Here is a 27385-nt window from a genome sequence, read left to right on the forward strand (position 1 = left end):
TGGAGAGCTGAAGAAAAAACTAAAGTGTGCAGAGAGGGAACAACGAATCAGTTATTTAAGATGTTCTGCCTAAATAGCGGAAAAGAGATTGCACCAAAAGCCTCTGCATAATCCCCAGGTGTTACGGGGATGTTATATTTGAACTCCAGTAGTAGTGCCAATGATGGAGTGTAACTAAGACATTTACTCAAGTATTGTATTTAAGTACAATGTTCAGTATTTCTGCTACTTTATTTAGAAGCCAATATTGTACGTTTTACTCCACTACATTTATTCTAAAGCTTAACTTACTATAGTTACTTTGCAGATTCCAGATATTAATACAAGATATACAGTATATATCAAATAATAAATTACTAAGTGATATTATGGATTAAGCTAGCCGTAGTATGCCATTATCCACATCCTTAACTTTGTTGTGACACTGTGGTATTGTTAATTTAACTTAAATAAAATATCAAAGTACTTCTTCCACCACTGTAAAGTGCAATCCTTCTTAAACAAGTGTTCCCCCAGTAAGATATTACTTTGGAGAGTCAAAAGTGTGCCAGTTTACGCCCTTCCTGGTTATTTCACAGTAAATCAAAGAAAACACGAATCCAAACATGTTACAAAAAGTTACAAAAATGCCACAATAAGGCAAAAGGCTATTTTTTATCTGTAATGTAGTCCCTGCAGTTTAATAATATATAGTTTATATACAGACACACACACACATACACACAGGACATATAGCTAGCAGCAACAAAATAATACTTTAGTGCTGATATATGTATCAAGCATCCATTGTTTTAGTTGGTTACTGAACGATATAAGTGTTTAGTTGTCTGGTGTGAATTGAAATTATATTCCACTCTCTTTAACCTAAATTTAGATGCTGGACTTTTTGGGCTGAAATAAAAAAATAAATGTTTTATCCATGTCCTTAAACTCCTTGCACACTGGTTGAAGTGGTGGCCTCACCATCCCCGGGTGCACCCTGGCATCACCCATCATCACCCTCCCCGCTGGGTGGCTATGCAGAGGCAGTGACGTCGCCGGTCTGTCTCGCGCTCCCTTCCTGCTGCATCACAACAGCCGTTAGTAGCTCGAGTAGTACTGGTGACCAGGGGGCAGGATATCCACAGCCAATTCATTGATAAAACTACCCTGTTGACGTTGCAGCACTCAACAACATCCTAACACGGGGGTAACGGACAGGAACTGGTTGCAGTGCGATAACCCCGCTCCAGTTGTTGGGACATGGCCAGGCCGGAACAGGTTCTGCTCTTGGAGCCTCAGCACGAACTGAAATTCAGAGGTAAGAGGGGAGGGCCCGGCTGGGACGGGAGGGGGGAGCTGCCTCTGGGGCTAGGGAGGGGGGCAGTGTTACGGTGACAAACTCGGGTGAATCTACCCTTCACATTTTGACAATATTACCCTCGTATGAAAAGAGTAAGAATGAAAGGACGGCAGGTCAACTTGACAGCTAGTTAGCTTGTTAGCTAGCTGGATTAGCTTCCGACGGCTAACCAGGCTAGCCGGGCCCTGTCACACATTTCTGCTGCAGCAACTGCCATTGACGTGGTTTACAAGTGCAACACACAAACCACATGTCCACTGAGACGTAACAATCATGATACATATTTGACAACATCATTTGCCTGCTAAATGTATAACCTTTCATTGCTCATAAGCTACAACATCCTTAGCAGGTGTAGCTAGCTAATGTACGCTCGCTTTCTGATTGGCTGTCTCGTTGGCCAGCCAGCTGTCATTTAATAACCTGACAGCTCACAGGACAACCTCTGCTACTTGATACGTGTTAACTACGGGTCATCAACATGCCCACCATTCATTCAATAGACATTTAAGTGAAGCTCGGCATTTGGCTGAAATATGTCACGTCGCTTTAGGCCCAAATAATGTTACATAAACACATACTTGGTACTACTCTATATATTTTGCAACTACACATTCTGTCACAGTTTTAAATATTACACATTGTACCGTTTTTATCGTTCAAATGACAGTCAGCATTGTCAAACTCTTCCTCTTATCAGCAGTGTTTTCTTACTCAAAACAACTTTAAAACGAGTACCAATTGTACATAACTAATCTGCTAGGATTTTAATCAGATCCAAGAGGTACAATCACATCACACCTATTTTAGCCTCTTTACGTTGGCTCTCTGTTTATTTTAGGGTTCATTTTAGCATTTTACTGATTACCCTTAAGGCTCTACATGACTTTGCTCCAGATTATATTTTATAGTTTATGAACCTTTACATGATTTAAGTGCTCAGTGCGCTCTTTTTTGTCTTCTAAAAATTGCTCTTCATATATTGTATCATTCATTTGGGTATTTTATTTAATTGTGCTCTCTGTAAAGGACTTATTACTTTTTTTGACAAGTGCTTTGTAAATAAAGTTTATTCTGTTATTATTATTATTATTATTATTATAGTGACGTTTAGAGATATCAGCTGTTGGTCTCCCAAATACAGTGTGGACAGTGGTGTTTGTTGTAAGCACCCCAAAGATTACACGAACCAGCAGCACTATAAAGAATATGCTACTGTTTGCCCCAAAATCTACTGAGTTCAAGTGTGTAGTGATGAGCTTTGGTAACTCGCATCAAAAGTAATTTGGTAGATCATACTATGGCTAAGATGACGAGTCGGTTTTACTTTGTTTTAATGTGAACTGTAGTATAATGCTAAAGGTTCAAATGTGCAGCTAAGGTGGAACTAACTTGTGTTTTTTACTTTGATTACAGCGTAATGGCACATTATAAATGTTTTTAACACCTTATACTATATACAGTAATGAAGTGTCTGAGTTGTATTAGGCTCACAGCGAGCCTGTAAATTACATTAGCAATAATATACAACGAGGTGCCCTGATGCATGAAATAATGGACAAAGCAGAGGCGAGTAATGCCAGTATACAGTTTCCTACACCAAGTTTGTTATTTTCTCTTCTCTTCAACCACTGTAAGACAACTCAAAGTCTAATGTACGAAAGGCAATAATAAGAAAAGCTGTGTTCAAATCGTTATACTTCTTAAAGCTTGTTTGTAGTTGATTTAACCTGCGGATAGATCTGTTTAATTAGTGAGAGTTTAGGAATAACAAACACTGGTGTTATTCTTCATTTTTCTTATTGTCTACAAATGCCATGAAAGGACCCAAAAGGAACGCGTTAGTCCGTCTCTCAATACTTTTTAAACTTCCCTGCCCTGTCTGTGGCTCGCCGCCCCAAACACATTATATCACACTGAAGACGTGAATCTTTAAAAAAAATACGGATTACAAATATTGAGCATGTTTGGAGCATTTTCAACTGCGATTAACAAAATAGTCAAAATAGTCAAATTCATTGTAATAAAGGAACATGCCAAGCAGTGTAAGACTAATTTATGTATTTTAAATAGTTTTGGGGGGGATTAGGCTATATTAGGCACAGGCAATACTTGTTAATAGGATCTATTTGTTGTTGGTTTAGGTCTTTTCATTGGATTTGTTGACGATAAGAAAAAACAGAATATCGACGCTTTATCCTTTACGTGGTAACTTAGCATGAAGCAGAAGCACTGTATCTATAGTGTAATATACTTTGCACACTGATTTATAACTGGTGAAATGATTGACTGTAAGTACGTTTGAGGTTTTCCATCATATGATTGAAGTGGACACATTCCAGCCATTCAGAAATGAGCAACACACACACGCGTATCAAGTGTCCAATCAAACTTGTTGATGCACGAGTGTTAACCAGACAGAAGGAACTATGTGCCTTCTCAGTATAATAGACAACACCACAAATCACATGTCAATAAGTTCTATGTAGGGAGGCATTGTGAAAAAGAGGTCTGTTGGTAGCAGCTTGTTAGGCTTAGGCTCAGACCATCTGTGGGCCAAATACTACTTAAGTGTTACTTGGTGTTACTTTCTATTAAATTCCATCTTTGTCAGGGGTACTATTAACAAATCTTAACAAAAAACTTTCTCTGCTATTCATAAAATCTAACTTTGAAAGACGACAGCTTCACATATTAGCTCTTCATAGTAGTTTTTAACTGCCGTTTGTGGTTTTTTGTCAGTTGGACGCTATCCTGAGAAACTTTCAGGAAGTAGTATATCAGGTGTACAGTAGTCGGTGGCGTGAGTCCCTTTCATTAAAAGCCTTTAGAAGTCAAGCCAAGCTTGCGAGGGTCTGAGTTTCCTCTCTGTCTTGACTCAAAGGGGAAGGGAAGTGTCTGTTGCTCTGGATGTTTGCTGAGCTGAAACTTTATCTTGAATCTGGTGTATGTGCTAATTCTGTAATAGCTCCATGTTTTCATGCACAGTTAGTGTGCCTCTCTCAACCGCAAAAGGGTTTGCTCACAATAATAGCTACTGTAGTGGCCTAATTTCTTACTATGTTAGAAAACTATACTTTATTAGAAAACCGGACCTGGTTGAGTTTTGGAGTTAATAGTAATATCAGCATCAAATTACTAGAGATCCAAATTTGGATAACCGGAAGTTGGTTAACAAATACATTCTATGTCAACACTAATAAGAAGTCATGAGGTATTTTCACAAACAAATCACTATCAATGTCTCAAAACCCAAATCAACCAACATGGTAGATTTCTACTGATATACTCATAGCCCATATAGCCTCACTAACTCATCATATGTACGACATGAACAGATTTTTAATATACAGAAGCAAAGTGACAAAAAACATTTGCCACAGAAAAATTGGTCGTCTTTCATAGACGTAAACTGATTCATGAATAGTATTTGTTTTATATGATTTTTCAAGATACTGTTGAGTTCCAAAATGAAAACTTTGTTTCCGTAAGTCCGTCTGATGTAACCTGTGTGGTATTTGGCACCGTATCCGCTAAGTTTGGGAAGTCATACATTTATTTGTCATGGCCCTTCACTTTACTATGAATTAGCTTTGCTCTCACCGGAGGTACTGGAAAAACACGGGAGTGACTAACTGCTGCCGGTTAGCTATCTGGATACGTTTCACTGTGCAGTTTCTGGAGTGACCTGTCAATAACGAAGCTTTTGCCAGAAATAACAGGAATAAATAACGTATGTAATGACATGTAACTCTGAGGTTTTGTGAGGGAGCACTTGGGTAATACATAGAATGAGATTTGTTGGAATCTGCACGCCCACCAATATGTGCTGATAATATCAAAGAAGAGTCATTAGTCTCTTGGCTTTCTCCAGGGTCAATGCATTAGCCAGATTAGGTTTTAGTACTTTTTTATTTTTACGTAGTAAAAAATCATATCCAACAGATTTGACTCCTCTGTTACTGTTGTTACCACTAAAGTGAAAAGAAAAGCTCACACCACAGTGGAGATCGCTTGCTCTTGAGACAGGTATTGCGTGAGTGCAATAACTATACCCTGAATTCATCTGGTGCCTCTGAACCTCTGCCCTTATTTTATACATCTATATTCTTTCTATACAACAGTTGAAATACGTCTGGTGTTGTGCTCATTGATAGCTGTTTAAACAGCCCAACCAATTGGATCTTTATTAAGAATGGGGACACTATCTTTCTGTGCCAATGACAGAGAAAGGAAAAAAATGCCCCAAAAACAAAGTTACCGTACTGCTGATTATTTTGGGCAAAATTACAATCACTCCCAAACAGAAAAAAGGCACATTAACACAATTCCAGACTGAATGATCATTAGTTTCATCTGAATCTACCTGTTTTGAAAATGAGCACCAAATACAAACATTATGGAACTGACAGGAACTCACAAAACAAGTATGTGTTTCCTGATTGTCTTACGTTATCCTAGTTTATTTGTTTATATGTATTATAGTAAATGGGGGGGTTTCACACAGCTATGTGAAGCTGCTGGTTATTCCCATGCCTCCTCTACCTTTCCTCTCCTTCACGTCCTGATTTCTCTCCATTCCTTCAACTTCAGACCTAACTACAGCTATCATTGTTGATGCAGGTGCACATATCTCCGAGGCTCTCACATGGCCGGATGCATTAAGCCGCACAAATTTGTCAATAATGCAGAAAACCCTCACAACAAAAGACACAACAAAATGCAAATGTGTGCCAAATGTAAAAGGTGAGCGAAGGTGAAGTGAGCTTACCTCCAGACTGCAGCACAAGGGTGTCAGTTTGTTTCAGCGGGCACTAAAGAACTAAAAATCATTACAATACATTGTTTCTGTTCTTCCTTTGACATTTTTCCAACTACTTTTATCTGAACTATCAAGTAAATTAGACTATTTCATTTTGTTGAAATCTTTCCCAAACATGATACTGTCTATGTTTGACACGTTTTCCTGTGGTCTTAACCTCTTAAAAACCCCTCAGTGAAGGCAGCTACATCCAGTTAGTGTCTAACAATTTCAATGGGTTATGAAATATGGTGGTCAAGGTGGAAAGGTTTGAGTTAGTTGAAGCCAAACTGCATCAGCTATTCTGACCATGGTAGTGCTAGTGCAGTAGCAGAGACCTGTGAGTTATCGATCTGTACGCACAGTTTACTCTTTAAAGATTTGGATAAATTGACACTAGAGCTGTTTTTTGTGAATAAGAAGGACAGAATAGACAATAGACATGTGGTCAACATAGAGTGAAATGTAAAAAGAAAAAGCAGATGGCTTGACATATTTACAATGATCCAGTTCACACCAGGTTCTGTTACTGAGATGCAATGTTTTGGGTTTTTATGTGAGAAACCGACTGGAATTATTTATCTTAAGGACAACTTCAAACGTAAAGAAGACCTACATTAGTTGGATTGGCGGTAAAACCCTGTTTATCTAAAATGTCAAATTAAGAAAGTCTGCAGCAGAAGGTCAACTTGTGGGCAGTACATTTAATTTGTTATAATTAAAATCACATCCGTTTAGGTTTTGATAGACCACAATTTAATGTTTTAACATGCATGTTGCTTATCTATTTTCTTTTGATAAAGCTTAGATCAGTCCGTTTCTGCTGTGTAGAAGGGTATTTTTAATATAATTTGTGGTTCATATTTGGCAGACCTTTCTGAAATTTGGTTCTCTATTGTGACAAAGGTCTTCAATAGTAATTGTACAACACAATATATTACAATTTCCACACTTTTTCTGAATCAAATGAAGCCCCCGCTCTACTTTCTTCCTTTAAATGTCAGCGTAAAGAAATATGGAATATATATATATATATATATATATATATATATATATATATATATATATATATATATATATATATATATATATATATATATATATATATATATATATAGTTATATATATATATATATATATATATATATATATATATATATATATATATATATATATATAGTTATATATATATAGTTATATATATATAGTTATATATATATAGTTATATATATATAGTTATATATATAGTTATATATATATATATATATAGTTATATATATATATATATATATATATATATATATCTATATATATATATATATAGTTATATATATATATATATATATATATATATCTAGATATATATATAGATATATATATAGTTATATATATATATATATATATATATAGTTATATATATATATATATATATATATATATAGTTATATATAGTTATATATATATATATAGTTATATATATAGTTATATATATATATATAGTTATATATATAGTTATATATATATATAGTTATATATATATATATAGTTATATATAGTTATATAGTTATATATATATATATATATATATATATATATATATATATATATATATAGTTATATATATATATATATATATATATATATATATATATATATATATATAGTTATATATATATAGTAAGATTTCAATCTCTGGAGGATATTGTATAATTGTAACGAAGAGAACTCAAAGATGTTTACCATATCTTCTCTGTTCACAGGTCCATTCTCAGACGTGGTCACCACAACTCTCAAGCTATCCAACCCAACAGACAGGAATGTGTGTTTCAAGGTGAAGACGACGGCGCCGCGCCGGTATTGCGTGCGGCCCAACAGCGGAATCATCGATGGGGGAACCTCGATCAACGTCTCAGGTATTGATTGAGACAGTGAGTCGTTAAAGTTATTGTGATTAACTTACAGGCTACTTTAACATGTAGCTGCTTTTTCTGTGCCTGGAACTAATCGTTTCAGGCACAGAAAAATACATTTTCTGGTTTCACCGTCTTAAATATGAGGATTGTGCTGTTTTTCTGTATAGCCATTGTCTCTTTGTTAGGCAAAGTAAACAAGTTGAATGTAGTATTTCTGGAATGTGTTGAGATTTTATCGATGAAGATAAACCTTTATTTATCCCGGAGGGAACTTCAGGTGTGATTGCAGCAACATCAATGAGGATGAACCACAGTAGAGTTAAGAGTAAGAGTTCGGAAAGAAACCAAGATAATAAGAATGAAAATATAAAGGTAAAGTAAAACACTGAGCAGCTGGCCCTTGATTCTTAACATATGTACAGTCTAATAAATAACAATATGTGCGGTCTATCAATCTCTGTCTACGAATAGATATAAATGTACATATCCGAATATGTATGAATATGAGTCCATGTGTAAGTGCGCTATAGTCCATGCAGGATTAGGCGAGGTCCAAAGTAATTAGTTGCTCCAGCCATCACAAGTAAGACCATCTAAATATCACAAACTATGTTTCTATTGGTATCGTGACTTAAAAACCAGGCATCTGTGAGAAGTAAGCTAATCTATCATCTCTCTATTTGCTCTTTTTACATAACACCACTCCTCTCTTGTTACCCAGTATTCCCCCGTCCTCTTGCACAAGCCCCACCTGGTAGGCCTCATTCCCTGTCGTGCACTCTGAGGGAGACAGGTACAGGCTAGTGTTTCCACACTGTGCCACCTCTACCATTTACAGCCACCGACTCATTTTACAACTTGCCCTATCTGGTGTCAACAACTGCAAACTATGTTACCCGGGCCTACAGTCAGCAGCGGGCGACAAATCAGCACAATCCTCTCTGTTAGTTGTCTTCATTTTTCACCCATTTTAGTTTGAGAAAGGTCAGAGGTTTGAGTCCCAAAAGGAGATTGTTTTTCTGAGAATGTAGTCACTGAACGCTTGGTCTGTAACCTCCTTCTGTCCAGTCTGTCTTCAGGGGAAACTCAAAAGGTGGCGTACTTAACAGGCTAACAAGATGGTGTGGTTTCTCCTCTTGCAGACATAGTGTGCTTTTTACACTGAACACGCATTAAGTTACTTTGATATGAAACCCAGGTTTAGTACAAGCCCTGCAACCCTTTCTCTGCTGTAAGCTTTGTTGCAGCTTATAAGGGGGGAAACAACCCGGTTTCCATTACATTTCAGTTCAACATGCAAAACGGCACATGCTGCTTATGCCATCTAGAATGGAGAGCTCTGTAAATAAAATGCCACATGTACCAACATCATGTTAAAAAATGTAGACTAATAAACACGTATTACATATGGCCTTTTGTGGCAGAATCCAAATAGTAAAGATCGGGCTGTACAGAAGGGTTCAAAGCTTCATTCATAAAACTCAAAGTAAATATCTGAATGCTGAGCAGCTAATTGTTTTGCATTTCTGTTTATTTAGTTTGGCCCCAATATTTATACACCATAGCAGAGACAGATTAAGATGAATTAATATTGTACTCGTTGTAGAATTAGATACCAGTGGTGTCTGCATAGGATTGTTTCCAACTCATGTGATCCAAACATATTCGATAACTCTAAAGCGTTGTGTGGTCCAAAAGTCAAACATTTAGAAACAAATAACAAAAAATCAAGTTTTTCCATTTGTAGACATTCAAAGCTTTATTAGAAAACCTCAATAGAAGCTTTGAATTTAAAGACGTTCGGTCCAGCCTCAGTAAAGACACTATTCTGTCAAAAAGATGAAGATTTAGATTTAGAGATGTAATGTCATACCTGCCACCTTGTGTGCTGCCTAGACTCTATTTAACTGGAGTGCAGTCATATTTGACTATGCAACTGTGTTATGCAGAAGGAAATGCATTCAAATATTGTTATATTTCATTTTCTTTCCGTCTAAGAAGATTGCATTGGATGCGTAACTTTCTGGCCTGTAATATTGAACAAACGCGGCGAAAGGGAACGGTCTGCCACAGGATACCTACAAACCCAGAGATGTGTCATTCGCTGGCTCAGCTGAGGATACACGCAGGGCTTTTTGAAGCTCAACCCAGCTGTAACTGTATATGTTCAACGTAGCCATGACCACAGGAATGGTGCTGAGGTCGATCGGTGTTATGTAGCAGCATCCAGTGGAAAAATATGTGCCGTGAATGTTTCAAAAATCCTTGTGTCCACAAATATTGAGCTTCTTCTGGGAATATGTCAGTTTGTCTGACATGCTCGAACTTTCATCTTCTCATTTCAAGGGAGGTAATAAAAAAAAAAAGAATTCCTTTTGTCCAGTTATCTGAATTAGCATAATTTGAATGTCCGTATGCTCATTTCTAGTGTGTCTTTTGTTATGACAAGGCAAGAAAGGCATTCTCCTGTCTTCATTGATATCCATTTCTGTTAATACGCTACAAACAACGTCTGTTCCAATATTTGTTTTTTGCTATTTTAACCAACAACTTGTTTTCGATAACTTAACCTCCGAGTGGTCGCTAATGTCTGCAGAAGAGCCGTGGATGGAATGCTGTTGACTCCTGAGTTATTTCCCACCCTGGGAACGGTTCCCTTCTCTCTCTCTTCCTCATTCCCACGCTATGTTGTCTCGGTGGGTTTGCTGATCTTTGACCAGGTTTTTGGTGTTGAGTAATATTGAACAAAGTACGAGAAGAGGAGCTCCCTTTGTTTACCAGTAAGGCTTGTCTGACAAGGTGTGGAAAGGTTGCTGTTCTAGATGTGAGGTGTAACAATGAGGTGCATGGGATCATGTGTCCTATCTCGTTTTGAGTCACATTGTGTCGTAACATGAGCTTGTATCTAGTTTTGATGAGTTCATTGTTTTGGTCATTACATTTTTGTTTGGCAAGATTGTATGAAATGTCTGATATGAGGACTTTGAGCCAACTGTTCGAATACGTCGCCGCTTGCGTTTGAGTTTTTAAGGAAGTGTTTACAGCCCATTGGTTGCTTGTTATATTGTCAAACACAGTTTTTGTTTTCGACTATGCTGCCGAAAATTCACATTGAATAAGTCAGGGCAATGCTGTCTAGTCTCGAGTGTTATACCTGTATTGAAATTGAGTGACCTAAAACTTTGGAAATGGATATGTAAGGCACATTCTCATGTTAATGTTCCTGTATCGAGGACATGTCACATCATTATGCCATGCTTCTGCAATGAATGTTGTCAAACCCAAAGCTATAGAGAAGAGCTGAAACGAGTTTATTAATCAGTTAATCACAGAAAATGTGTGGTTCTAGCTTCCTAAATGTGATGCTTTGTTGCTTTTATTTGTTTTTAAATCATTGCAAATGGAATGTCATTGTTTTCTTTAATGTTGGTCGGACAAGACTAGACATTCATTTGAATCACTTTCGGATATTTCATCAACGAAGCAATTCATTGATTTATCAAGAAAACAGCTGATTTCTATTTTAATTATTTGATAATAGAAATAAAGGTTAGTTTTGTCCCGGCAATAACCCTGTATTAATTCTACTCCATAGACCTCTGTAAGCAGTTACTGGTTACTCAGTTGTGAACATCTTGTCTCATGGGACACAATTAATTTGTGACAGGAAAGTTTTCTTACCTCCCTCCCTCACCCCTCTAATGGTTCCATTCATCATCAACAAGCAGGCAGGCGATTACATCCTGCTTGACCGTGTTGAACACAATTAGCCTCTGTGAGTTTCATACATTACGGCCCAGTGTAAAGCAGGAATACTAAATCATGCCATTAGCAGAAGTAGCTTTCTGTAAACGTGTGTTCACAGTCTGTCGATCAAAGATGATTTAAATAACTTTCTCCTTTCCTGTGGCGTTGCTTTTTCCATCTCAGGCTTTTTGGCTTCGGGACCCTTTTCATGTTTTTCTCTGTTGCTCAAAGAACTTGCATGCCTTCCTGCCTCCATTCTCTAGTATTGTCCCCTTGGACTTGAGGTAGATGGGCGTGCAAATTGGGTCTGACTGAAACAGGACGTTCTCAATCTGTTCATGCCGTCTGTTTCTGGTTTGTGATATTGAACTGCCCTGATTGCTGTAATGGTGCACTGCATCTCTGAGGTCTCCCACTCTAGGGAGAATTGGCATGTGCCATATATGAAAACCATCCCGATAGCTACACCGGCTTTGAAATTAGGAGGTAGTTTGGCCAGAGCAAGCCGAAGAATCACGCAGGCATTGTAGACACAGTTGGTACTGATGTCAAAATATGCCTTTCAATTACAGCCTCATTTAAAAGGTGAAAGGAGTAAATCCCATCAATAGCCATTTCTTCCCCCTCTGCCCTTCCACCCTTAACTTTAAGACGGACATAAGAAAGTGATCATTGTAAATCATCATTACAGCTTTAAAATACCTTCTCAGTCATTGGAATGACATCAAGTAGCACGGCACTGACTGGGAGGACTGATGTGGTGACGGGTTAAAGTCCGATTCCAACACCTGCTTTGTGTTAGAGCGATATGTAATGTTAAGAAAGAAAAAGACAGGGTTGGAAGCTGTTACAAAAATTACCCCTATGGGGCACTTGTAGATCTGTCAGTGTTTTGCCGTCATGGTAACACAAACTTAGAAATAAATCATCTCCACCAAAGCCCGGAGCCGTGAAGACTTTACTGTTTGATAAACGCAGGGTTTGTGATACTCAATCCTCTTTAATCCGAGGAGTGGACACAGAGTTGAGGAAGGGAGAGAGATGGAAAAGCTTAATTGCTGGAGTTTGTCTGTTTTTAGGGCAGCGGATTTTACCCGCAAATCATTTTATTTTCCTGCCTGTCTGCCACAGTTTGAATAATACTAACAAGACACTTTGTTTGACCCGTTATCCTGAGGATGGGAAGTGAGGAATCAGAACTAAAACTGAGAGACTGTAATGATCATGTGGGGGACTTCCTGTTCACACTGCAACTGCTGTTACTTATCGGCCCCAATTCTCTCCCCATGTTTTCTGTTTATCTTAATTATCAGTTGTTATCTGAAGGGAAAGAAATAATCTGAGAACATGTTGCTCTGTAAAGTCTGTTACGATCAGTCGTGACTTCATAACAGCAGTACCACACGTGACCTCGACCGTCATTTTGTGTTTCAGTTATGTTGCAGCCTTTTGACTACGACCCCAACGAGAAGAGCAAACACAAGTTCATGGTCCAGTCTGTGGTTGCACCTCCTGACATGACCGACATGGAGGGAGTGGTGAGTGTATCATCTTCCTAAACATCTCTTTTCTCCATCGATATGTTTTAGCCGTGTTTGCCCGTGCTTTAAAACATACATGCTTTGCACACACATGTAACACGGTCACTCATACAGAAGACACTGATCCACAACAACAAAAAGAGGCAGTCGATGTGCACGTCCCAGCCTGGATCAGAGACACACAATGAACACCATTGAATCGTAACTGTGTGTGTGTGTAGTCTCAAAGTCATCTCTGCGATCACTGGCCAACAAGTACAGTAAATGTTTATATGCCAGTAAGTGTTTTAAGAATACCTGACAAAACTGTATACTTTCGTGGATGCCGACCCTTGGGACTGTAAACCTCATGAGGTCCGCTGACACCTAATGAGCCGTCTTATATCTGTGCCATTCGACATATTCTGAAAGATTCAAACTATGTGCTGTAACTGCTTTATCCACTGTTGATGATGTATAATTAAACATATAATATGTTACGTAGTCTGTATATCTTATGCATATTCATTTTATGTTCTCTGTAATATTGTAACATTTTAATATTATAAATATAAATAATAGTCTCTAGGTGGAGGCTTCAAATAAGCCCAGTTGGCTTTTTGCCTCTTCCTTTACTGTGATTTAATTTATCTCTGTTATGTTTGAATTTTGCAAAAATGAATAAACTAAACTATACTAAACATTCTATTCTGGAAGTAATTCGATGAGTGATTGTAGAGATGAAGCAGTGATTCTAGTTCAGTCTGTTGACTTTCTAAACATCACATCTAAAAAGTGTTTGTCAAACTCAACTTACAATACTAATGTTCTTCTGAAATTATGAAAATAAATGGTGGACATGAGGTCATTTAGGAATGAATTCATCTCAGAGAGTGATGAAGGCATGTTACTATGTCGGCCAGACATGACTAAAGGAGACAGCTGAAGGACTATCTGAGCTTTCTGTCCTCCTGTGAAGAGTCATTATCAGCCGGCTGTAGCAAATGGGTCCTTTTGCCTTGATAAATAATAAATCATTTGTTGATCCTTTCTTCTTTATTTTTGGTCCACTATTCCAGTGGAAGGAGGCCAAGCCAGACGAGCTGATGGACTCCAAGCTAAGGTGTGTTTTTGACATGCCGGTGGAGAACGAGAAAATGGTAAGCACATGCGGTTACAACACTTTCTCCTCGTCACATCAAAGACACTACATGAAATTATGTGTCACATGGTTTCCAGCGATTTATTTCTGGAAAAAACATACAATTGGCCTCAGCAGCAGTGCCACAATGTATTTTTGATCATTAGTAATAATCAGTAACAATGTATCATGCTGCTGGTTTGTACAAAACAAAACACATTTAGGCCTTTTTATTGCCTCCTTTCCCCACAGTACAACATCTGTTTACTTGTTAGTTTTTGTCCCAAGGAAGGTCTGCATTATTTATGTGGCGATGAAGTTCATCGTCATTTTCCAGCTCCCGACCTCTCTGCTGCTCTGCTGTGTCTCCCTTCTCTATCCTGTCCCATCTCAGTCTTCTCATTTTTTTCTACTCTTACTCTCAGGCCACACACTGCCTGTGTCAGCAGAGTGTGTGCGTCGCAGAATCTGTTGCGTTTTATTTTGGCACACATATTAACAGATTTGATCAGCCACACAGTCTGGGCCTATTTGTTTCCATGTGTTGTGTGCGGTTCTGAGTTAAAATAAGACTTTTGACCGTATATTGACATCATACCAGCAACATTACTACGGTTTCGATGTCTATATCTGTAGAACATGTCACAGACATGGACAAAAGTCATAATTCATTTTCAACTGAACATTTCCTGTTTCTCTTTTTAAAAATAAAAGCCCTCTAGTGTCTTTCTGTAGACAGAATCCCTTCAGTTGTTAACACAAGGCTTTTATTCTGAAATATTTTCCGGAGTGATGTGGAAAATGCAGTTTTATTTGTGGATTGTTATCGTTATTTACAAATGTGCACACTCTTTTTAACCTTTTTCTGTCTAAAAAGAAGACATTGACAATATATACAATGAAAGGAAAAATTTTGGATGTTGTGAAATACAAACTACGGTACGTAGAAAGAAAAGGCTGACAGGCGCTGTCTGTCTGGACAACACGTGTGAGAGACGCAGCAGTTCAGCAAGGCTTTGTCATTGTCACTTTTTCTATCTTTTTAAATTTAAAGCATTAGTCTTCATCCCTCCCTCCATCTTTCTTCCATATATGTATGTATGAGAGAGAAGTCTCAGCATATAAACATAAGCATTGCAGCGTGTGCCGTGTGTCAGCCAAGTCATCTGTCAGAATCGCCATGGAAACACTGTAGCGGCAAACACACATGTTATTGCGTAATAACTTGTCGCCCTGTTAACCTACTTGCAGCACGACACGGAGTCCAACAAGATGATGTCGTCCAGCTTGCTGAAGTCGGACTCCTCGCTGCCTCTGAAGTCAATGAGCTCCACCCTGGATGACGGGGAGGTGAAGAAGATCATGGAGGAGTGTAAGAGGCTGCAGATGGAGGCTCAGAGGCTACGGGAAGAAAACAAACAGATCCGGGTGAGTGAGATGACGTGAGGACCAATGGCAGTGAAGACACAGGTATCGCTGTAGTCACACTCTCACGGCTACACGGTTATTGTTTTCAGAGGTAGTAAAACACTGCTTGTTTCCCTAAAGTGTAATCAGCGTAATATTATACTTCATAAAATCATCATCATCTCTTTATTTTTAGTCCTGCGTGTGGCTTCAGATGTTGCTGTATAGATTTACTTTAACAATGATCTTCATTATCATGACGTCTGCTGATTATTTTCTTATTGTTTGGTCTATGAAATACGAGAAACTCGTGAAAATTACTTCCTGTCGTGTTGCAAAGAAGACATATTTAAATGTTCACACTTCAGAGGTTAAAACCAGTTAATTTTTAATTAATTATCAAGATTGTAGCTGATTAACTTCCTGTCGAAACTAATCAATCAGTCGACTATTCGTTTCACCTCGAATTAATCTGTCTGTTCAGTCTTGTTACACAAGGAATAATTCTTTCAACCAATCTCTCTTCAGGCTTGAATTAAATGCAGAGAGCTGGATGAGCAATCAGCTGACATCACTGAACATGCAGAGTCACATTTGGTTATTTTTCTCTGTACTGATTGATGTTCACAATCAAGATAAGACAATTAAGTGGAAATGTGATTCACACAGAGTGCTGGTTCCAAATGGCATTGCTGTGTCCCTCCACGCTTTGCTGTGTTTCTGTGAATAGAGACGGCGATCCAAGAGTGAGGTTTGCATTAAGTGCAAGTGCTCGTATCCATAATCGGTGGCAGACCTCAGCGTTCATCGCTCGTAAGGCAATTTAGCCAATCAATGAGTTCGCCATCAATCACAACGACCAGTGAAGTGAGGTTAAATTGGGTTTTGTTCGGGTTAGGTTGGAAACGAGTCCCATGCGCGCGCACACACACACACACACCTCAAACTGCTTAGAGAAAGTCAAACACCACCGCCACCTCCTCTACTTTAGGTTCTTGCCAGAGGCAAAACGACTGTTGGCTGCTCCTGCGGCTGAGATTAAACTAACAGAGAGGCCCCCCCTCCACCCCCCCCCCCCCCCCCACCCGCTGCTGGGAAATGAAGTGTGTTAAAAGCCTGGCGCCTTCTGCGCTCCTGAGGTTTGGGTCAGATGAAGATTTAAGCAGATCCTATTTCTTTGCGCTTGTAAATAAACAGTCTCATCTCATTGACTGATTGACAAGCTGATCGTCTCTTTTTCATGTCATCTTTTTCTCTCCGTCATTCCCTTTCTTTATTTCACTCACCTACCACCATTCTCTTTTTTTTCTTCTTCCCAAACGCTTGCTTTCTTCTCAATTATTTCTTTCAACCCGCTATTCTAACACCTCTTTCTTCTTTCTCCCCCGCTTCAGGAGGACGATGGTCTGCGGATGAGGAAGAGCAACGTGATGTCATCTCAACACACCTCGATTGGCATGAAGAAAGAAGAGGGGTTGAGCGCCCGCACGATGGCCCTCATCGTGCTCTTCTTTGTGGTGGGCGTCATCGTGGGCAAGTTGGTCTTGTAGATGGCAGCGCAGTTCGGTGGAGCTGCAGCATGCTTTCAGGGGGAGGAAAACAAGCTCGGGATCTGGGATTTTGGATCGGAAATGCCATATCCGCTGGGTAGGGGGGGTGGTACTAGTTTTGATTCAGTCTCATTTATGTAAAAAATACAGAAGAAAAACCGATTAATCTTTACAGGTCTTGCCTCTACGTAATCATCACATAATCATTCTGGCCTTTTTTTTTTCCAAAAGGAGAATAAGGGGGGTGAAAACACAATTTAAAGCTGGTGATCCAGACCTGTTTAACACCGGCGAGGTAGTGTTGGTGCGACTGAGTCAGTTTGCAGTTGTGTGAATGTCATTTTAGTGTTTCTTTTACCAAATGACGGAGGCCAGAGCCTATCTATATGTATACGTAACACACACACACACTATACAGTATAACCAGGTGTTCCTTCCAGCTAAACCCCCTTTAAGGAAGGAATTTACCAGAGCGATGATCCACAGTCGGGGTTACACACACAGGGCTACCAAACTGACTCCTGCAATCAGAGGCTTTGTAAAACCGGATTGTCTTTGATTGTAGAACAACCTTGATCGGTGTATGAAACACTACCCCATAGGTATTTTCTTTCCTTGTGTCGTTTGTATTTTCACTCTACCTTATTCCCGCCACCTGTCACTCAGCTGCTCACCGCATCCCCAGCTGTCAGAGGGGACTGTTTGATTGCATGCGTTCACACACTGATTGTTTGAATCTAATTTAATTGTTTTTATAAATAGATAGGCTGTAGGTTTGCATAACTACATTTTCAGTTTTCTTTCTCTTTTGTTGCATTTTTATGATTTTAAGTCATTTGTTTCTGTTCTAGGGTTGAAGCATTTAAGAATACAAGAAATGAGCTCCAGATTTGTATGATTAGATCATTTCTGTAAATGTAATCTAGATGAAAGGCTTGCCTTGTGAACTATTTGGGCAAGTTATTCTCAGGCCAAGATGGAGGTGTATACAGTACATTATTATTAATATATAAGTAAACGTGCACACGCACAGAAAGCATGCATACACGTATTGAGAAAATGGACAGGAGATGCATGTGGAGGCAACCGCTTATGTTTCCCTCACCACATTAACAGCAACACTAAGGTCCTCTTACAGTGTCCTCACAAAGGGACCTTGGTCTTTTCCACCTCTTTTTGTTTTCTCATATTTTCCCACTGAGCCATACATTTGTTGACTGAGTGTTTCAAGCTGCCTGCTCAGGCTTGGGTTTTGTGCACTCTACTGCAGGCCCGTTTCTAGTTTTTGGTGTTTATTCAGCATTTATCCGTTGCTTATGAATGTTAAATCCTCACTGCATTTTAAGTCGTGTTCATTTTGAATGCACCAAGATTAAGCTCCTTTGATCTTTCTGCAGCATCCATTTTTTTCCTCAAGCAAGAGAGGGGGGGTGGGGGGGGCATACAGACTAGTTTATATCCTTGAGGGGACCACATGATGACATTGTACTGTTCCACAGCCAATGTTTTTTTTTGGTCTAAAATAAACAAAAACATAATCTCAAATAGTTTCATCTCCAAATGTGCATGAGGGGTAAAATAGCAGTGCAGAGAATCATTCTGCTTTGCGGTATTTGAAGGTAAAAAGAGAGTTGGTCATGTTTTTATCCACATAAGATGCAGGAGTGTGTTATCTATTGTTAAACTGAAAGAAAAGTTAAATTTCACCATTTCATGTTAAGTGGAGGGGAGGATGATGGTTATGACTGGCGGGTGAGAGCTTAAAACATACATAAGCTTGTGTTTCTACTGTATCTCTGTAAAGTTGTTGGGTTGAGGATGACTTGCTGCTTAGAGGGAGGGCAGAGCTGAGCTACAGTCCCATCTTGGGTTGTCAGACCCGGATCATTTAGTGCTTGCAGAAAATTCTTCTTGTTCAATGAATCCTGGTTGGAGTATCAGAGCATTTTTACATGAAAAAATATTGCAACGTATCATAATATACTGATTAATAATTTACCACAGTCCTAATGTGGTACTCCAAGCAGGATTAAACGAACAATAACAATTACATTGGAATACTAATTGATCCAGGCCAGGTTGTAAAACACACTACACTGACTATCACCGTGATCAATGTAAGCAGTCGGCAAACTGTTTTGTATGTATATAAATAAATAAGTCTATCTGAGAAGAAGAAGAATATTCCTAGTTCAAGTAGTCTCTCTGGTGTATAAAAACAACCCAACCTGGTTGGACTATGTAGCATCTTAATAAATTAAATGAATAAAGCCCCTACCAAACCGTGTGAAGTCATTTTATACAGGCACATTTACATCTATACATCACAAAATGTGTTTTTATTTAACAAAAAAAAAGGTGATACTAAGAATTGTGCTGCCCTGCTCATAGTTCAGGTTGATTTATGCACTTAAATGTGTGGTGAATGTGTAGTTAGGTCTATGATTGTGTGATCTGGAGGTGTGTTACTAATTTGACATAGTGGCCAAATTAAGTAATTACAATTTCAAAGTCCGTCACCAGATGCCATGAGGACCAAACGTATCTTTTCCCCATGAACTTACATTGGGAAAGACACGTCTGTAACTTAGTAACTTGTAAATGATTTATTTTAGGTAAATTAACTTCCCACTATGAACACGTGATTAGCCCTTATTTAAATTATTAGGTCCTAAAAGTTGTAAAATACACAAACTGCTGAATCCAATTAATTCCCTGCTACTGTTACATCAACTCATTGACTCATTCACGAATGAGTCAAGAACGAGGGACTCATGTGCCACTTAGCAACTTTCATAGGAATGAACGATTCTGAATGGTTAGCATGTGTAATGCTAGTAGCAGCTAATGTAGCCTGTAGCCGCTAACCTCAAGCAGACGTTACAGAAGTTTGTTTACCTCACTTCTTTCCAACTGCACACAATCAATTTTTTTCATTTTCAAACTTTCAAACATCTACAGTCCCAACTGACACCGCTTTGAGTGACATTACTTAACCCAGACTTCATGCAGCTCGCACTCAAGTTCAAACTCCATCACATATGAAGTCGTACTCAGCGAAAGAGGTTATATAAACTAAAGCGACCTTTTGAGACCTTAGCACTCATCACTGAGATGAAAAAGTGATTAATTGAGCGAGGTTTTGGTGCGTGCAGCTAAAGGCTGGATCACATCTTGGCAGTGGGAGATGTCTGAGCCACCCAAGCATACAAACGCATGTTAAACAACCGGTTAAAGCCCTTTCCAACAAAGCCACAGTTGTGCCTCACATGTATTAGTGTTACATTCAAGTCACAGAAGCATCAGTTTCTTTAACAGAATACTCTGCAATAAGGTCTTCTGAACAACACTTAACGCTGTTCTGAAGGTATTTCCAGAATCAAAGATTCTTCTCACCATCTGGCTTGTTCGTTGCTACTACTTTGCTTGATTTGGCAGTAGTATGTTCAAATGTATAACTGCAAGGTAATTCATTACCCTTTGGCTTTCTACTGCTGCAGCCTGTAGTGTCAACAAGTAAAGTAAAGTCCCGGTGATTCATCGGGTGTTCTTGTATCGGTCACAACCAGACAGTGTTTCTGTCTGCACCTCGTGGCTGGAGGCAGCAGAGTGGAGTTTGTGTCAGGGAACCCCCCGGCGTGCACCTGGGCCCCGGTAGCTCCTCAGCTGCTTGACTTGGCCGACTCAAAACACAGCTGCGAACTTGATGGTGGAAACTAACCAATATGAATTTACTTTTCTACAATCTGTTGGAAAACAATCCATTTCCAAGCTGAAGCACAGAGGAATTTCTAAATACTGGAAAGATGAAAATTAGAAGAGGTCCTGAGGTTTGCTGCTCACCTGAAGAACAAGTCAGCCAGCAGGAGGTCACTGGTCCTGACCAAGAAATAGTCCGGCACAAATCTACCCCATAAAACCACAACTTGTTTTAACATTTCTCTTTTTGTAAGCATTAAACAATCACAAATATAACGTGTTAATGAGTGACTTTAAGAGGTTCTGGTAGACAGATTTTGTTTCATTTGATAATGTAAAATGATTTTGCTGTTCTTATCAAAACCCACGATGTAGAAAAGTAATGAGGCGATTACCGCCGCCTTTGTCACAATTAATGAAAGTGAACTAACACTCAAATGACCATAGAGCGTTATTATTACATCAAATATGGATAGGTTTGAAATGTCAGAGATGCATAAACTAATTTTGACAAAAAAGGGTTCACGAACAAGAAATATTTGGGGACAATTAGAACTCTAAATGGGTCTAACTCGCTTTTAGATCTCACATACATTGTACAAACTACTACACTAAAAATTTGATATAATAGCTAACAATACCCATAATAATATAGATACAAATATATAGTTTTTAGCCATGTTTCACAACTGCAGTCTGAGACTAAACGGACTTTTCAAGTCATTCTTTGTAACAGACTTCAAAAACTTTTTAAAAAGATGTCAGATATTGTTTAGCTAATCTAATGGGCTGTAAAAAGAAGAAGCTTGTAGGTGTAGTCCCACATTAAAACACGCACATTTGACATCTTATCAATCATAGCAAAGACAATGCAATGATCAAAGCTAAAGCTGCTTCGACGAGACCCGACACAAGTTCATAATCCCAGCGATACAAGGTATCGATGTCCTAATTGACCTTTCCTTGACTTTAGACTGAACGGGTGGTTTTTATTATTCATATCTAGCACAAGGAAACCACATCAGTCATTGATCCCTGACCCCTGTGCTGGATGTCTTTTACAGGCCACAGATTGTTTCTCTCCAGATAGTGTGACTGATCTTTAACCACTCGGCCTCACTCCCGATTCAGTGAATCTGGTCTTCAATGAGGTCTGCACAATAAACATGATGTCTGGCTGCGCTTCAACGCTGGGAAACATATAAAAGATTTAATTATGCATCAGCTTGACACTCTCCTTTTTCTCTGTGTTTACTGTGTGCATTAATTACTTTTGGCATCTCAATGAGTATTGTTTTACACTGTAGTTAAAGTACACTGAGAAACGAATCCATCTCCTGCTTCATCAACAGGCTTTACATATTTGGCACGTTTATATATACCCCTAATTTATTTTCCAATGAAATAAAATACTCTGCACTCTGGCATAGCTGTTTGGCACACCAATAAGTCAAATTCCATGCAAATTTTCTACATACAAGAGGTCCCTGTACGGGCTTTTGGGCCATAACTGTTTGAAAAGGACTTGCAGCTTGCCAGAAAGGTTGGAGGCTGGACAACTGGCAGCCGAGGGGTGCAGTCTGGAAGACGCAGGCCTGTGGCAGATCGCTCCAGCAAAAACCAAATCAATCATTTGTGTGATCGTAACCTCAGAACAGAAACATGACCTGGTTTTACAAGCCACCAGATCTGACAGATAGCTCTTAGGGGAATGCTTCTGTCCAAATTAGTCCAAAAGGCAACAAATATGTTGAAGAGGTTGTCTCATATTGGATGATGGAAGCCCCTGTTCATCTGTTATGTTTTTATGTGTGGCAAAAGACATTTCTTCTGTGTCCGGCTGCAACTGTGGAAAGCAACTAAGTATATACTTATGTATTTGTTTATATGTAACTTCATACTTCTTAAATATTGTACTTTTCACTCCACTACATTCATTAGACAGCTATAATAACGAGTTACTTTATTAGAATAAGAGTTTACGTTAAAAAGAAAAGAAAAGGAAAACAGGACAAGATGCATGTATATTGTTAAGAATGAAACCAGTGGTTCTCAAAGGTGACCCCTTGCAACAAAACAGTGTCTGTTTGGGGCCCTTTGTTTATGGGTTGTTAACAGATCCACAAGTCAAAAGAATGAATGCAAATTGTGTTTCTTTTCCCTCTCAATAATCATCTCATGACTTCTCAGATTTGTCTTGTGACTCTTTAGAAGTAGTGCTGGCCAATATGGCCAAAATTAACGATCGATATTTGATAAAGGTAATGTCATATCTCGACGATATATATATATATATACATATATATATATATATATGTATATATATATATATATATATATATATATATATATATATATATATATATATATATATATATATATATATATATATGTATACAGTATATATATATATATATATATATATGTATACAGTATATATATCACAATATCGTATATATGAATTAACCACATGATCAAGCTCATTTTTCTTAACTCCTGTGTGAATTAAATACTTATTACGTATATGTATTTCCTAAATTATTAAAGAACTTTAGTGCAAAATGAACACAACAGTTTCCGGTGAAATTGGAGAGAAATAAGGAGGAAATATATTTCCAACTAATCACTGACTATGTTTACATGCGTGCACACAAATATAGAAAAATCTGATTAAAACAATAGTTTGATTTAACTGAGTTTGATCAGATTTTCTGGTAATTTGAGTTAGTATGCACTTTTTATTATCAATATATCTCAATATGTGATGTCATCATGATACAATTCCATTGAAATGAACATTGAATTATCTCCCCATGGTTGGCAGCCACTGTGTTCAACTATCGAGCAATTAATAACTATAAATAAGTCAAACTAATTTGAGGTACTTGTACTTGTACTTGAGTAAAAATAGAAGTACAAATTTGAAAAAAAAGACATCTTGGCATTTAATGCCGTATTATAATCAGTTAAAAGCTCGTGTTTGGAGGTTAAACAGGTCATAATTCCCTCTCTAATATCAATTTTATGTTGCTGTGAAAACACAAAAGCTCAAGTTTACAAGATTACATTTGAACACATCTCTTATAGCGTTATAATGTATCTTCGCCCAAAAGTCATTTTCACTAAATAGTGCTTGAAGGCCTCCGTTAATGTTAACGTTAGCGTTAGCTCCTTTTTTATCTGGGCAACTTGAACTGTAAAAGTTAGACAAAAAAGGGTTTTAAGAAGTGGAGGATAGCAGTGGAAATTATGCCATTGGCTGTTGTAATAATAATAATAATAATCATCCTTGTAAAAATGATAATGACAAAAATAATAACATATCAGTTACAGGCCATTTTTCTACAAAACAATTACAATTGCACAGGCGGGATCTGTTCAGTCGTTGGTGTATAAGTACATGAGCATGAGGTCACGACAGAAAGGAGCCCGTTTCTTGTGTGGCGTGAGATCAAGCAGGAAAGTGCAGTCGTTCTGTGGGCGAAGAACAGCGCTTCGTTCATTTGTCTCAGAGCCAAGAGGACACAGTCTTCAAAAGAAACTCATTTGTTTCAACTGAGCCCGCCAACTTAAGGCTGATGTTATCTTTTATGAGGCAGCTGCATCTCATATTCTCATAGAAATAATGGGATTTTCTTAACAGAGCCTTGAAAAGAAAATTTGAATGAGTGAGAGAGGTTGGAAGTCGCCCCGTACTACTGCAGTGATGTCATCTCAATGATGTGTGTGTGCATGAACTGCGTATGCAAGATTTTTATGGGAGTGCAGGAGATGGGACCTCTGCTGTATTTTCTAACCAAAAGCAGCACTGTGTCTTTCTTTTACCAGAACATTTGTCAGACTAAACCACCAAATTGTTTGTGGTTTGGAAACTTGGTTGAGCTGAAAGGAAACTCCTTAGGGCTTGTTTTGTTTTCCTTTTTTCTTTTTTTTTACTGTATATAGGAACATTCTTCCTCAAGTCATATGAAGAGGTTGAGTCTTTTACGGTCCCAGTTTTGAAGAAGGCTACATAAAGTAGTTTACTCATTAAAATCGACCAACATAACTTTGGGTATTATTTCTAGTCTGGAGGATTTCAACCGCTTGTTCAATGAAGGAGTTTGGCCATTTTGTTCATCTATGACACCATGTGTCCCTTAATTATTGTTTTACTTTTACTTGGTTTCTTTGTGAATAGAAGAATTAGTGATGCAAATAGCACAGTATATTTCTGTCCAAGAGTATTAGTTTGACACTGTGGATTACACTACTCGTCACAGGGGAAAGTAATATGAATTACAACACTGGATATTTATAATTTTTAGCATTCTTAATGGTCTTATTTTATAAAAAAAAATGTATTTGACTCTTTACTATATTTTAGCATTTACTGTCCTTTTGTTTTGTATTTGCCTTTTTGTAAATGTGTTACTTTTTTGTAAAGCAGTTTGAGCTTTGAAAATTGCTCTATAAATAAAGCTGATAATTATTATTATTCTTATGCTTGATCAGATATTGCTCAAGTTTCAGTGATGAAGAAATTTGTAGATTTTCCGTGAGTAAAGTTGAGGCTGGAGGCTCCGCTTTACCAACAGGTGGTCAGGCTGGTGCAACAGTGCAGAACAAACTTGCAAGGCGACATCTCCTCCTCTCAGGGTTCAAGGAGTTTCATGGTCCTCTCTGTCGAATGAGCACAAATGTTACTTTAATCAAACAACAGTTCACGTGTCTGACAAATTTAAAAAAAAGCTAATTGAACCAAACGCACTAATTTACCAAAGTAATATGGACTGCTACCACACTGAGCGCTATATGCTAATATCCCTAGCATCACAACTATACAAACTACATCGAATGGTTACTCTATTAACAACAAACGTATTTACCTTCCACAGTTTACACTGAGTCCTCAACCAGCTGGTCTTCGTCTTTGTTAACCTAAATTATGAGCATATTAATTCTCTGCCATGTCTTAAATCAGCTGTTTTCCCACAGCTAAACATTTGAGCAAAACCAGTTCTTCATTTTTTCCATGAGTGTTCCTCCCAGTCTCACCCTGCTGTGCTGCGATTGGCTAATGCTAATACTAATTAAATTTATCTTTAACACATCAGAAACCATGCAAATAACTTATGAAACCATCTCAACCAAGCTGGCCCACCTGGTAAATGCAGCAAGACCAGCTGAAGTTTGAAGCTGATTCAAGCTGGACTTTTGTATTACGTTTTCTCGATTGCTAAGACACATTTCTTGAAACGGTCACCCATTCTCTCAAAACTGTAAACACAAAACCTCATCTTCAAGCACTATTTACAAAACCTCTGAATCCTCTTGCAAAATGAAACTTTTACAGTACTGTACCCTGCATCTCACAAACGTGTCCTTTGTCTCTGTGACACTGTAATTCTTGTTCTTTCTTGATATGAACCTGCAACCAGTCAAAATCTATTGAGCAGTCAGTGCTGTTACTGTAACAAATAGAAAGCACCATGTCCTCTCACATTGTTTCCTCTATCCATTCTCAGACTTTCTCTCTAAACTGGCTAATATTGGTTGTGTCACATCATTTGATACAAGTGAAATCCATTTAGAGTGATTGTGTTTAATCAATGACATGTGTTCTCTATTTGTATTTGATTGGTGCCACTTGTGTTTACCAGTATGGATGACATGTGCATTAGAGTGCAGAATGTGTTTTGAGACTGAGAATGTGTTTAGAGTTTTGCTGAAAAGTCGAAGTGAGATCTGCAAATTGTGTTTTACCATGTGACACAGTTTAAGGTATTGACAACAGACTGCACAATCAGCTAAATGAGTTCAGGCAACTGAGAACTTTGTTCAGCCAATGGGTTTCAGTGTTTTAGCAATTGAGAAAAACTGTAAATACAGAGCAACAGCTGGAGATATTTTGTAACTTTGTTTAGTGTATTAAAAAAATGTCACTATGTTACTCTTCTACACTATTCTACACTATGTTAATCTCTTTCACTGTAGCCTGTTCAGAGATCTATATTTTAGATAGTAACTGTTAACCTGATGTAAACACAAACAAACCCATTGAGAAGTCAAGCATGCTTGCTTTTTACTTGACACTTTTTATGAATGAGCAAAATTCGGTTTTCAACATATGCCTATTTTCTGTTCAATAGATGCATTCTACAAGCCTGATTGCTAACAGGTTGACTCTGCACTTCTCCCTGCCTTGACAGTCTCTCTACTTCTGGCGCGCTACAGAAACCGCAAACAGACTCTGAGTAACCGTGCAGCCCGCAGCCCTCCTCTT

At 38.1% G+C, this 27385-nt stretch overlaps 1 protein-coding gene across 1 annotated transcript; it reads left to right on the forward strand.

The window, feature by feature from the left end:
- Window positions 1–1076: 1076 nt before the first annotated feature.
- Window positions 1077–19691, forward strand: vapb (VAMP (vesicle-associated membrane protein)-associated protein B and C). The gene is made up of 6 exons (XM_079266385.1): window positions 1077–1300; window positions 7904–8056; window positions 13238–13341; window positions 14403–14483; window positions 15716–15892; window positions 17266–19691. The coding sequence occupies exons 1-6, from the start codon at window positions 1243–1245 to the stop codon at window positions 17419–17421; spliced, it is 729 nt and encodes a 242-aa protein (XP_079122511.1). The 5' UTR covers window positions 1077–1242; the 3' UTR covers window positions 17422–19691.
- Window positions 19692–27385: the final 7694 nt, after the last annotated feature.

The sequence above is a fragment of the Melanostigma gelatinosum genome (genome assembly GCF_949748355.1).
Source record: "Melanostigma gelatinosum genome assembly, chromosome: 3".
Lineage (NCBI taxonomy): Eukaryota > Metazoa > Chordata > Actinopteri > Perciformes > Zoarcidae > Melanostigma > Melanostigma gelatinosum.